General features: G+C 42.0%; 3 protein-coding genes across 8 annotated transcripts in view; 2 read left to right on the top strand and 1 right to left on the bottom strand.

Annotated features, from left to right (window-relative positions):
• snx25 (sorting nexin 25) overlaps positions 1-464 on the top strand; it is a 55,635-nt gene extending 55,171 nt beyond the window's left edge. The window contains exon 19 of the mRNA XM_042074733.1: positions 1-464. This exon is cut by the window's left edge and continues 174 nt beyond it. The gene's annotated coding sequence lies outside the window, so the exon portion shown is untranslated.
• A 527-nt stretch (positions 465-991) lies between these two features.
• Positions 992-6,350, bottom strand: LOC121694548 (LRP2 binding protein). 4 transcript variants are annotated; one of them, XM_042074741.1, is made up of 10 exons: positions 6,219-6,350; positions 5,963-6,108; positions 5,214-5,329; positions 4,891-5,004; positions 3,615-3,669; positions 3,434-3,521; positions 2,746-2,851; positions 2,321-2,544; positions 1,639-1,804; positions 992-1,206 (listed from the first exon to the last, which is right to left on the bottom strand). In XM_042074741.1, exons 2-10 carry the CDS (start codon positions 6,081-6,083, stop codon positions 1,141-1,143), a joined length of 1,056 nt encoding a protein of 351 aa, XP_041930675.1. In that variant the 5' UTR covers positions 6,084-6,108; positions 6,219-6,350; the 3' UTR covers positions 992-1,140. The 4 variants fall into 4 exon arrangements, with proteins under 4 accessions (XP_041930675.1, XP_041930672.1, XP_041930674.1 ...); XM_042074738.1 differs by having other exon boundaries at positions 3,434-3,669; XM_042074740.1 differs by lacking the exon at positions 3,615-3,669 and having other exon boundaries at positions 3,434-3,576; positions 6,219-6,348.
• c20h4orf47 (chromosome 20 C4orf47 homolog) lies at positions 5,280-10,577 on the top strand. Of its 3 annotated transcripts, none has more exons than XM_042074745.1 (8): positions 5,280-5,355; positions 7,713-7,819; positions 7,934-8,153; positions 8,859-8,996; positions 9,136-9,211; positions 9,299-9,481; positions 9,896-10,068; positions 10,215-10,577. In XM_042074745.1, exons 2-8 carry the CDS (start codon positions 7,723-7,725, stop codon positions 10,270-10,272), a joined length of 945 nt encoding a protein of 314 aa, XP_041930679.1. In that variant the 5' UTR covers positions 5,280-5,355; positions 7,713-7,722; the 3' UTR covers positions 10,273-10,577. The 3 variants fall into 3 exon arrangements, with proteins under 3 accessions (XP_041930679.1, XP_041930678.1, XP_041930677.1); XM_042074744.1 differs by lacking the exon at positions 5,280-5,355 and adding an exon at positions 6,357-7,408; XM_042074743.1 differs by lacking the exon at positions 5,280-5,355 and having other exon boundaries at positions 6,357-7,819.
• Positions 10,578-11,068: the final 491 nt, after the last annotated feature.

Genomic DNA, 11,068 nt, shown 5'->3' with positions numbered 1-11,068 from the left:
ACTGGATGACTGCTTTTAGTTCTTGTTCTTTCTCTTTCTATCTGTCCGGTCCGTTGACCAATAGTGCTCATTTAGTGGGCTCTGTTTATATCTTCACTTCAGATCTCTCTTTTAGTTCTGCTGAGGATGGACAGGTTTGACTTTGCTTGTCTGTTTGTGTATGGAGAGTTTCTTTTTTTAAACCAAGGGGAAGGTCTTATGACATGTGAATAGCTGTGAATTGAGTGTTGTGTCGGTAAACACAAAAAAAGGTAAACAAATAAATACATAATAACACAACAGTAACCATGGACCTCATACAAACCCCTATCTACAGTACAGTACGGTGATTCTGAAGGCTTTTTATCGTGCAATATGTCATGTCAAGTTATTATTGTGACAATTTTATTTGTGATATTATGATAGATTTTTATTTTTACCAAAACTAGTTTAGAGCATTTGTAAGCAATAAAATGCAAAACTTATCATTGTCTGGTATTTTTCTTTGCAGTGATTCCTACTTGTTTACATACCGTTTCTTAGTGACCGGTTACAATTTCCTCAATGGGTGCTATTTTCAGAGGCGTGCCGTCTCCTAGTATAATAATCTGATATTATTCATCCCCTCCTCTCTTACTTCTGAAGGGCTGTTCACAACAGGAATGATGACTAAAGATACCTAAAACTGTAATGTGCATATATATAAAGGTGAAGATACCTATAATTATAAAGATAAAAGCGTCCACACTGACCAACGATAAGGAAAATCTCTCCTTGTGGTGATGAATGTGATAGCTAAAATTTGATGGATTCTGATTGGCTGTCAGCTTTTTATCATTCTCAAAATGGCTGTGAAAGTGATCCCCAACAATACTGTTCTTCATGACATGTATTGAAGTTATAGTTTATGTGTGGACGTCATCATTCATTGTAGCTAGAACGATACTCGTCAGTCAGTCATTGCTTTTCACACGCTCACAGATTTCACTGAAAAGGTTTCAACAGACAGATCTTTCCAATTTGACATGGGTACTCATGTCTCCATCATTTCTGGCAAAAGAGCAAGAATCATGGGGACAGACTAGGGAGGGATCATGGAGATGGTTGAGGATTTGATTTGGTTGAGGGATGAGGTGGTGTCATTCGATCATGTCATGGCGGTCATAGTTTCCCCAGGGTGATGTCCATCTGCAGTTCCTTGCAAACTTTGCTGTCCAGCTTCACTGCCTGAGAGGAACAGAAAGGAAGGTGGGCATATGTGATACGTTAATTAGTAAACGATTATAATGGAACAGCAATCGTCAAACCACTTACTTCCCAAAAACAACAGGAAATATATTTAACCAGAGTTTCACTGTTTGTGATGTAGGTGCCATGCATTAACATATTCAGGCTTCAGTGGACTGTATCAGTGCTCCATGAGATGGGTTTCTCCTGGCTCCTTTGTGGATGTTCCCATGCTGCTTAGCTTACAACACATTACATTTTATATAAGACCCTCAAAGCGCACAGTGAAGGGGGGACCTCACTAACCACCACCAATGTGTAGCACTCGCCTTGGAGATGCACAGCAGCCATTATATGCCAGAACGCTCACCACACACCAGCTTGAGGTGGAGCGTGAGAGCTTGGGGTCTAAATGTGTCTTGGGTGATCTACCTTGGTAAAACAGAGCTCAGCCTGGGCCCGATCCTGTGGGGTTCCATGGCCCAGCTGTAGACAGCGTCCATAGTAGAAGAGCGCCATGGCGATGCCCTTAGCGACAAACTCTGGCAGACATTCCGTCTCCCTGGCGATGGCACAGATGTCCTGGTACTCTGAGATTCTGGATTGTGTCAGAGAGAAATATTTTCAAGGAGCTGATTTCTCATTTTGTGTTTAACATTTCTGCATCTGGTGTCCAAATGAACATGTTTCATGTCATGCACAGAAGGGGGGGGGGGGGGGGGGGGGGGTAGATTAGTGACAAGCCTCGCTAAGTTAACTCACAGAAGGTAGTACACCTCCCAATAAGTTAAGTGAAACGTATATATATACATACAATATATATATATTATGTCTTTCTATCTTGATTGCTTAACTGTAATGCAAGACATTAAACAGACATTAATATCTTATCTTATTAATTAGTAAGGAATGTGTGTACACATTACCGGTAATGTGTCTTGTGACCATCACATACGATATGACACTACTTTATTGTCAGTTTACACTGGAATTTGTTTTGCATCCCTGGGCAGCCAGTTCAAGAGCAAAGCTTACACATAACACAACATACAGCTACACATATGAATTCACATTACAAATCAAATTCAGAGACAGAAGGACCAAGGTACTGTACCTCTTAGCAAGCCCCACAGCCTTGGAGTAGATCTTCTGGTGGTAGTAGTACGCCACCAAGTGGCCTTGTGCGTACACATTGCCGCGCTCTGCTGCCCTGCGCAGGCAGTACAGGCCAGACTCCATGTCCTTGCGGATGCCTTGGCCGTGCAGGTACATGATGCCCAGGGCGCCCTGGGACTCCAGACTGCCATTCCCACAGGCCTCCGAGTGCCAGGAAAAGGCCTACAGAGGAGGCAGCACACACTGATGTACGTGGCACCACGCTCAAAACCCCAAGAAGAAGCCATTCATTTGGCCATAATCTCACATAATTGCAGGTGTCTCGCTCATGGTCAAACCGACCACAGCATGTCTTCCCCCCGAGAGAGTGGCACTCATAATACAGTAAGTGCCTCAGATATCGGTAATGAATTGCACAGATACCTTCTTGAGGTCCAGCAACTCAGGCCTGGAGTAGAGCAGCCCAAGGGAACTCTGGGCCTTCACACTGGCGTCAGGGTTTCCATCTGCAGCCGCTTGCAGCCAGTATCTGGGAACAGGATTCCAAACAAAGAGTTCCTTTAGAAATATACAGACTATTCATGTTCTCAAAATTGTGAATTGTGGCTGGAAAAGCAGTACATTATTAGCATTATCTATTTAGGTGTGACATGGATCCAATTGGGAATGCAGGACAGAGTGCAGTCAGTCAGTGAGCACAGTTCTCATGAACTGAATTAACTAGTGGCATCACTGGATGCTCAGAAACCAGGTTATAGCTATGCAGTCCACTCAATACACTGGTTATATAATTGCAATCCATTAAGGTGTGGTAACAACTCCTGAGAATAACTAAGTCCTTTTGAGCCAGGTCTCTTTAAGATCCATTGCCGAGCTGTGGTACTGTATGTTTCTGCCTTGGGCACGTCTAAAAATAGCTTCCAGAAACCACTTGAACCACAAGTTAATTTGACCACAGTGGTTTATGTACCATCTCATTGGTTACACTCACGAATAATTCACAGCACACTAGCCCGCTGAGGCTAGGAAATGCACTCAGCATAGAGGCTGCACTTCCCACGTCATCTCGGGGATAATAAATACCAGAGACCTTACTCTGTGCTGTGCTTACCTCTCTGCTTCAGTGCTGGACACAGGGACTCCATATCCTTCCAGGTAAGCCTGGCCTATGTTGTAGAGTGCGGCATATTTGATGTGACCTGCTTGAGGGCTGCTGGACTGGGAGACTCTCCTCATGTATTCTACAGCCAATGCCTGCACAGGAAAATAGAGTGCGGCATATTTGATGTGACCTGCTTGAGGGCTGCTGGACTGGGAGACTCTCCTCATGTATTCTACAGCCAATGCCTGCACAGGAAAATGTCACATGTTTTCAGGGATCTATGGTCTTTTGGGTCCCCACCGTCGACTTCAAGGCAGCGCTGCCTGGAAGGGCCTATGGTTAGGGTGGGTTTCCTCCATTCCACTTACCTACTGTAATACCACGAATAGGACCTTAGTCTCAAACACGGGTGGGTCAGTAAAACACTCCCACACACATTATAACTTCATGCATGAGACACTTAGTGGGACTTTGCCCACCCTGTTGTTTCCACATTGTAATTACTGCACTAAGAAGTGTGTTGTGTTGTGTTGTACTTTAACTGGGTCATTCCACCTCAATTGAACCAGGGCCCACAGGTTACTCTATACAACCACAGGTGGCACTGTGGTAACTACACAAAACATATTGATGTCAATGGGGCATTTTGCCCATGTTCAGGGTGGAAAATAAAAAAGAAAGATTTTCATAAGACAAGTCAAATTGGTGTTTTTAAAAAGAAGGGATCATGGAGAATAAAGAAAAACATATTAAAAAAATATTTGTATATTCCCACAAGGTGTTTGGGCGCTCTGAAAATGATAACCAAAATTATTTTTCAGACTTGTGAGGTCTGCTGTTCTTTTTTATTTTCAGACTTGTGAGGTCTGCTGTTCAGACCCGGAAGGGATTAATTTTCTGTTCATTGCTTTTTGTGAGAGTGTTTCTACTTATCTCAGTAAGGAAAATAAATCAAGAGCCTATGTTGAGTACAAATATGTCTTCTGAAGGCCTAAACAGAGCCCAGCCAAAAACTCCAATAAAATTTTGATCAACTTTGAGGGACAACTATGACCATGCAGGATCATCCAGACCAAGCGTGACGATTTTGCTACATACTATTCTTATTTATGTACCAGCAAGCAAAATTTGAGCCTCCTACATGGTTTAGTTATTGCGCTGTGGGCTTGTGAACTTTGACAAAAAAAAGAGGCCGACCAAAATCGACACCCCCCTCCCCCTGTAAAATAGGCTGTATCTTGGAAAGTATAGATTTTACATAAGAGTAATTTTACAGTGTGTCTCCTGAATAACATACGTAGGTACACCTGGTAATTTTTTCAGAATTTTTTGAGACCTAAGTGCGTGGGCCCTGGTTCAATTGACGTGGAATGACCCAACTACATTGTGAACAGATGTAGTTTCTGCATGTTCATAATCTGAAGTCTATTGGTGAATGACACTGTCCACTTTGTTAAAAGTCTCACCGGATCTGCAGGGGTCCCCAGGCCATCGAAATGCATCACTCCAAGCTGGTAGAGGGCTTGTGGGTCTTGATCCTTGATGGAGTTGAAGGCCTCAAGTGCTTCTGCATAGTGATGCTAGTACACCATAAATATAACAGATACAGTCTCTGATCAATTACCCCCAGGACCCATCACATGGTCCCATGTTCTAGAACTAATCAAGAATAATGATCCCAACATTCTGAAAAATGGCCAATAATAGATATCCTATGTCTCACAGATCTACAAGTAGCAATTGGATGTAATTAGTATACTAATTAGAAGAGAGAATACTGAAATGTTACCTTTTCAAAGTGGACAAGCCCCAGGAGGAACTGGGCTTGTGGGTCGCCTGTCTCCGCCCTGGGTCTCAACAACCTCTCAGACCTCTCCAACAAGGTGGCATGGCTGGCACTGGAGTCTATGTGCAAACGGTGTGACGGCTTGGTGAGATATTAGTTATACCGATTACATATGATGATATTAATGATTATACATCATCTTATGTTTATGTTTTGTTTATGTTTAGGATATTTGGTAGGAGCTTTTGTCCAAAGTGAATAACAATATACTGTATAACCACTACATTATTAGTTCAAAATAATGAGTTCTCATATTACCATACATCATAATGACATCATAATAACTCTGTAAGATAATTAATTAAGTACAAGGTGAACAGGCCATGATTCCAAGTAGGTGGTTTAGTGGCAAACCTAGGTTAATACCCAGAGGAAGTTGTAAACCTGAACAGCCCTGGGTTTCAATATCTGAACTAAACGAAGCCAATTAGGTTTGCCACATCCTCTGGGTTAACTTACCCAGATCTGTCACTTAGGCCTAACCACCTACTTGGAATACATTTCAGATTGGTCTTTAAACATTCCTTTAAAGTCCCAAAACTATCACAAGAACATAGAACATTAAGTCATTCCAACAACGAGGAATTACAGAGGAATAGTCTATGTGACCTCTTAGCGCCCATTTTGTTGTTAATTTGGTGTATGCGTTGATACCAGCTGTATAGTATCCAAAACTCTGAAGGAAAAAACACCTAGTGGCTCGATGGGTTCTTCATTTGCATCTTCGTCTGGGTAAATAGCTTTGACCGCTTTTAAAATCCTTTTCGCGGAACTGATTTGCTCTTCGGGCAAGGTCTGACAACCAGATTCCATTGCCCTTCAGACGGACCTGGGCATGCTGGAATGTTGCATACAGGAATTTCTAATGAGAGAGATCACTTATCTGTCTTTAAACAATAACAACTTAAAAGAAAAACGTCAATAACTTTATTAATTAGGCTACCTTACCTCACATCCAATGCGTCGATTTCCTCTGATTTCTGAAATAGCATTTGCGCTCTGCTTTGACTAGTGCGTCATAAAAGCTTGTTGCTAGTAACGTTTTCCAAGGAAACCAGTCATGGAATTTGCTTTGAAGTCAATGCCTGTTCAGTCTTTCAATACAGACCAATATCCAAAGATCCTTGGTTACTGGCCTTTCTGCCACCCAAACGGCCTGCTGTCCCCAAATTATTTGATGAATGGTATCAGCAGGTTGCACACAGGCTCTTTTGATAACAAGACGTCTTGATAGAGCACATCTAAAATGGACAGTCAAGAGTCTGGAGATAGGTTAGTCTGGAAGATTTCAGCGGGGTCCTCAGTTGGCTGAAGCTGCCCCATCTCAGCATCTCAGTTTGGAGACAGCCATCCAGCGCAGTTCTCTCTCGGGTCCTATAGGGCTCGACTCTGCCCTCCCCGGGCGCTAATTGACCAGTGCACCTGATTTGATTTATTTTCTCCATAAAGTTGATCAGATCTCTGAAGATCCACTCAGTGTCCTCAACATATATATATCTATGGTCCCCAAGAGCTGTATGTGCGGAGGTTTGTTAACAAGACAGGGACAGTGGGACACTCATATCTGCTCACACGAGAAGGGACTTTTCAGACCAAAGCGATACGAATTTTAAATGTAAAACATTTTTTTTAATTAAACCAGTAGGTCTACTACAGCACCCAACTCCTATATCATATAGCTCAGTCATATTGGGGTAACTTGGGTGCCAAACAAACAGAGTAGTGGTGCCGCAACAGACAGAAATGATTCCTGAAGTATATGCAATTTATAGCGATACAGTCTAGAGCTCCACCATCTGGACAACTCTAAGATCTTACACATAATATCAACCACAGAAGCTAAATGGTGACCTGTTTTGTTTTCCTTTTTTACCGTGTTAACTGTAAACTATAGCAAGATTGTGAAACGATACAGCAGCACCACGGTGGCTGTCAAGACAGGTCTATTCATTTTTACGCACGCTCGGACGCATTATCACCGCCGTCCAACAGCGGTGCGTCTAGGTAATGATCACCACGGATGCCAAGGAAACAACATGTACACAGACCTTGAACATTTCGTGGTATGTGTGTATCATAAGATATTAAAACGATATCTGATCGATATTTTCTGACGCATTGCATCTTTAAAGCTCAAGGTAAGTCCCCGGTTTGCTTGGGTAGGCTACCTTAAAAAAGTGAAGACGCCTGAAGCTATTTTGAGGACCTTTAACTTGTATTGATCATTAGGCTACTCGAGTAGCCTAAGTTAAGTGTTTTTAAAACCCCCGAGTCGTATCATTTTGTTATGAGTCGCCAACAAAATTACTAATTTCATTAACGGAAGTAAACATTGTTCAGTGTTTCTTGTTGTAAGATAGCCTTTATAATAGGTATAGGTTATTTTGTAACACATATGGGGTGAAAGGACAATTTCGACCCCACCTAAAGTGTTGTTTTCAGACCAGGGACAATGCCGTCTGAGGGAAAATCAGATCTGGAAAGAGTGGGTGTCTTCCAGGAGATGGGCTACATTTCCGTCGGAGACAAATATACTCCTTTTATTTACCGTAAGTTAGCACTATAAATACACACTATAAATAAAAACAAAAAAACTTTAGGCTTTACGTAATTATTTGTTTGCATATACAACCTACAGTGTACCATTCTCCCCCCATTAATAGGTCCATTTAACGAGTCGGCGCACAAGAATAAACAGATGCAGACAGCAGGGCCCAAGAGAAAGTCCGGGCTACAGGCTGGGTATTTCGATACTCAGTTCAAAAGGATCTTTGAGCGAGAGGCCCTCAGTGACCCTGTGAAACTAAACAGGCTGTACAGGATCCAGCAGTCTAAAAAGAACATAGGAAAGGCCTTCCTCCCAACAAATGGAGAGAAAAGACCGTAAGGCCATTCTTCAGGCTATAAATCATGTATTGTGGATGTGATGTTGCTCTCATCTCTAGTCTCATCTTCTCTTCTTTATGACTGTAGACCTTCTTCTTTTACCACATATTTCTTTCTGTCAGCGTCTAAGTGATTATGTTTTCCCTCAACATCATCAAAAAGCCTTGTCTTAGAGCACTCTGTTTTCAGTTCCATTAAAGAATACATTATGTTATCTGAAACCATGGAGACCGTTGTGTCTGAGGGTCTCCTTTGGATTTCTCACATGATGTGAAACGGGACAGACTGCTCAGACTTTCCATTCCATCATGCTGTTTCAGCAACCGGATGTCGCCTACTCCCATCAGGAGGAAAGCCTGTCGGGCATTCTCATTTGCTTACTTTGGGTCCAGGATGACATTAAACAGACGATTGAATTAAAATGAAATGGAAAGACTGATCCTTTTGATACCACAAAGTTAGAACAAAGCCATTAGAATGTTATTGGCTGGCTTGTCGATCTGTGGATGTAAGATATATAACTCAATATATCAGCCTACCTCTCATTTTCTGTGCACTTCAGATCGGTCTCTTTTTGATGACTCTATAAATAGCTGGGTACAGTATTTCTGAAGAGTCATACAGTACTCAACACAAGTCACATCTGGCAGTAATGTGGAATACAGCAACATGTAATTACCTGTAATGACTTGACTACTACAGCTCAGGTGTGGGCAGTTACTATGGCACCATCAGTGGCCCTATAGAGGCCATGAGTGTCCAGCAGGTGCCCAGGAAACCCTACAAATCACCGGGGAAGAACTTGTACACCAACCCATCCAAGAAAGGAAGTGGTTATGGGTATGTTTTTATGTGTGTTGGTGTACTGTGCTGTGCAGTTGGCAAACGTGTCTGTAAATACAGTACCTAATCTTTACCTTTCTGTTTTAGATTTGATCTGTGTAGTAATTCTTATGATAATGTTGTCTATATTGACTAGATATCCCAATATTACCTTGTCCAAACTTGAGCTGTACTCCCCAGACCCCTATGACAGAGCAAAGGAACTGCTTAAGGTCAGAGACAAGAAATTGATTTCAAATTCAGCGGTTGTGACTTAAACCATGTTTTCCACGTCTAACATAGAGATTTCTTCTCTGCAGAGGGAAATGACTAACCACAAGACGATGCTGAAAGGAGGACAGTTTCGCTTGAACCTCCACCCAAAGGACTATTTTGACCACAATCCCTTCAAACTGGACAAGTCACTCCCACCTCCTAAGAGGACAGATGAGAGAAAACATCACTTTGCTGTCCCCTTCAAACCATCCTCTCCCAGCAAAACGGTGAGAGTGTTGAGCTACTTCATCCAGTTGACACAGTTAGTGTAAGCTTTATCCAGTCGACACAGTGTAAGTTTTATCCAGTCGACACAGTTAGTGTAAGCTTTATCCAGTTGACACAGTTAGTGTAAGTTTTGTCCAGTCGACATAGTTAGTATACAGTAAGCTTTATCAAGTCAACACAGTTATTGTAAGGTTTGGTGGCCCTCTGTTCAGTCTTTGTTGTCAGGGCTGGGATGTTCTTGATTAATTCTTGATTGGAAATTCTTTGTTATCACGAATGACCATAACATCCAAATGAACAAATAGAAAAGACATAAACAACAAAGAAAATATGAAGCATCTGTACATAGTCAAAAACTGTGATAATCTCACCACTTTAGCTTTTGTTCTCATCCTTGTTTTTCAACCCCTCAGATTGGAGGTATGAAAGGTGGGACGTTTGACACGTACCCCAGCCACTCAGCGGACCCGTATGTGACCCGGAAGGCAAAGACACTGGCAACAAACAAGGAGGGCAAGACCTTTCGGCCATCCCCAGGGCCCAAGAGCACTCCAGTTAAAAGCATCATCACAGTCAATGTCAACAAGTAAGAGACCTGTTCACTCAGCCTTTTAATGCAAGATCTGCTCCTGACCTTTATAGCTGCATGTATTTTGCTAAATTGCAAACACTGAGCCAGCATTGTGTTCAGTATTTTTTATGGTGCATTGTATTGTGCTTTTCATCTTGTAGGATGGTGAACGCAACAAACTACAACACCAACACAATCCCATCTGTAATGGCGTATTGATGATATAACAGCACTCGGGGAGAGATAGAATAGCTGATTTATTGACTGTGACTGGTGAGATATTGCGAAAGAGCTAGTGTTGCCATTGCACTATCAACAATTCTGGTTGTCTCTGAAGGTTATACATTTATATATCATTTGTTGTTAAAATAGAGAAGAAGAACATTTTTCTGAATGTTAAAACGTCTATTAGAAGATGTACTATGATATGTAGCTTTTTGGTTATTAAGCGACTGGTAGAAGGTGTATTATGATAATATGGATATGTCTTTCACTTGTGATAGATATAAACACTTTTGTAGTTTATTTTCTGTTATGTGTTGTGGTATACATACTGCCTGAGGATATGGGTCAGTTAAGGTAACCTTTTCCCTGGTGAAGGATACTATGATCCTCCCTTTGAATAATTCATCAGAACCACGTACAGGTTGAGTGAATGTACGCACCATGGGAAGCTGTATGTGGACTAGAGTGGGGGACATGAACGAATTCTAAAAAATTCATGCACCTCGAAAGATGTAAATACTGTACTTCACAAAAAAAGTAATCTAGGATCCACTTACAAATGGTAACGTCAAAATCATAACCTTAAAGTGTTCCTGAGTGTGTTGCTAAAAAAACGGTTTATCATATGTGGCCTGTGATGTCTATGTAAAGCAAAGTCTGGCCAAAGTGCCACCTTCCAAGCACACCTGTGCTGACTGAAAGGTGCTGCAGCTGGGAGGCCCTCGGGAAGGTGTTGAAAACCCGTCAGCAATTCTGTCTAGCCACACGTGACACATCCGTCTGTGTCTGC

This window comes from Alosa sapidissima, chromosome 20 (genome assembly GCF_018492685.1).
Source record: "Alosa sapidissima isolate fAloSap1 chromosome 20, fAloSap1.pri, whole genome shotgun sequence".
Taxonomy (NCBI): Eukaryota; Metazoa; Chordata; class Actinopteri; order Clupeiformes; family Clupeidae; genus Alosa; species Alosa sapidissima.
The sequence above is the reverse complement of the archived record's forward strand: the minus strand, read 5'-3'. Positions and strand labels throughout refer to the sequence as shown.

Excerpts from the sequence above, each read along its gene's own strand:
- LOC121694548 (XM_042074738.1), bottom strand. The coding sequence starts at position 6,083 with ATGGAATCTGGTTGTCAGACCTTGCCCGAAGAGCAAATCAGTTCCGCG. Across the intron at positions 5,005-5,213 it reads GGCTTGTCCACTTTGAAAAG|CATCACTATGCAGAAGCACT; the intron begins GTAACATTTCAG and ends ATGGTGTACTAG. Across the intron at positions 2,545-2,745 it reads AGTTGCTGGACCTCAAGAAG|GCCTTTTCCTGGCACTCGGA; the intron begins GTATCTGTGCAA and ends CCTCCTCTGTAG.
- c20h4orf47 (XM_042074745.1), top strand. The coding sequence starts at position 7,723 with ATGCCGTCTGAGGGAAAATCAGATCTGGAAAGAGTGGGTGTCTTCCAG. Across the intron at positions 8,997-9,135 it reads AAGAAAGGAAGTGGTTATGG|ATATCCCAATATTACCTTGT; the intron begins GTATGTTTTTAT and ends TATATTGACTAG. Across the intron at positions 9,212-9,298 it reads GAGCAAAGGAACTGCTTAAG|AGGGAAATGACTAACCACAA; the intron begins GTCAGAGACAAG and ends TCTTCTCTGCAG.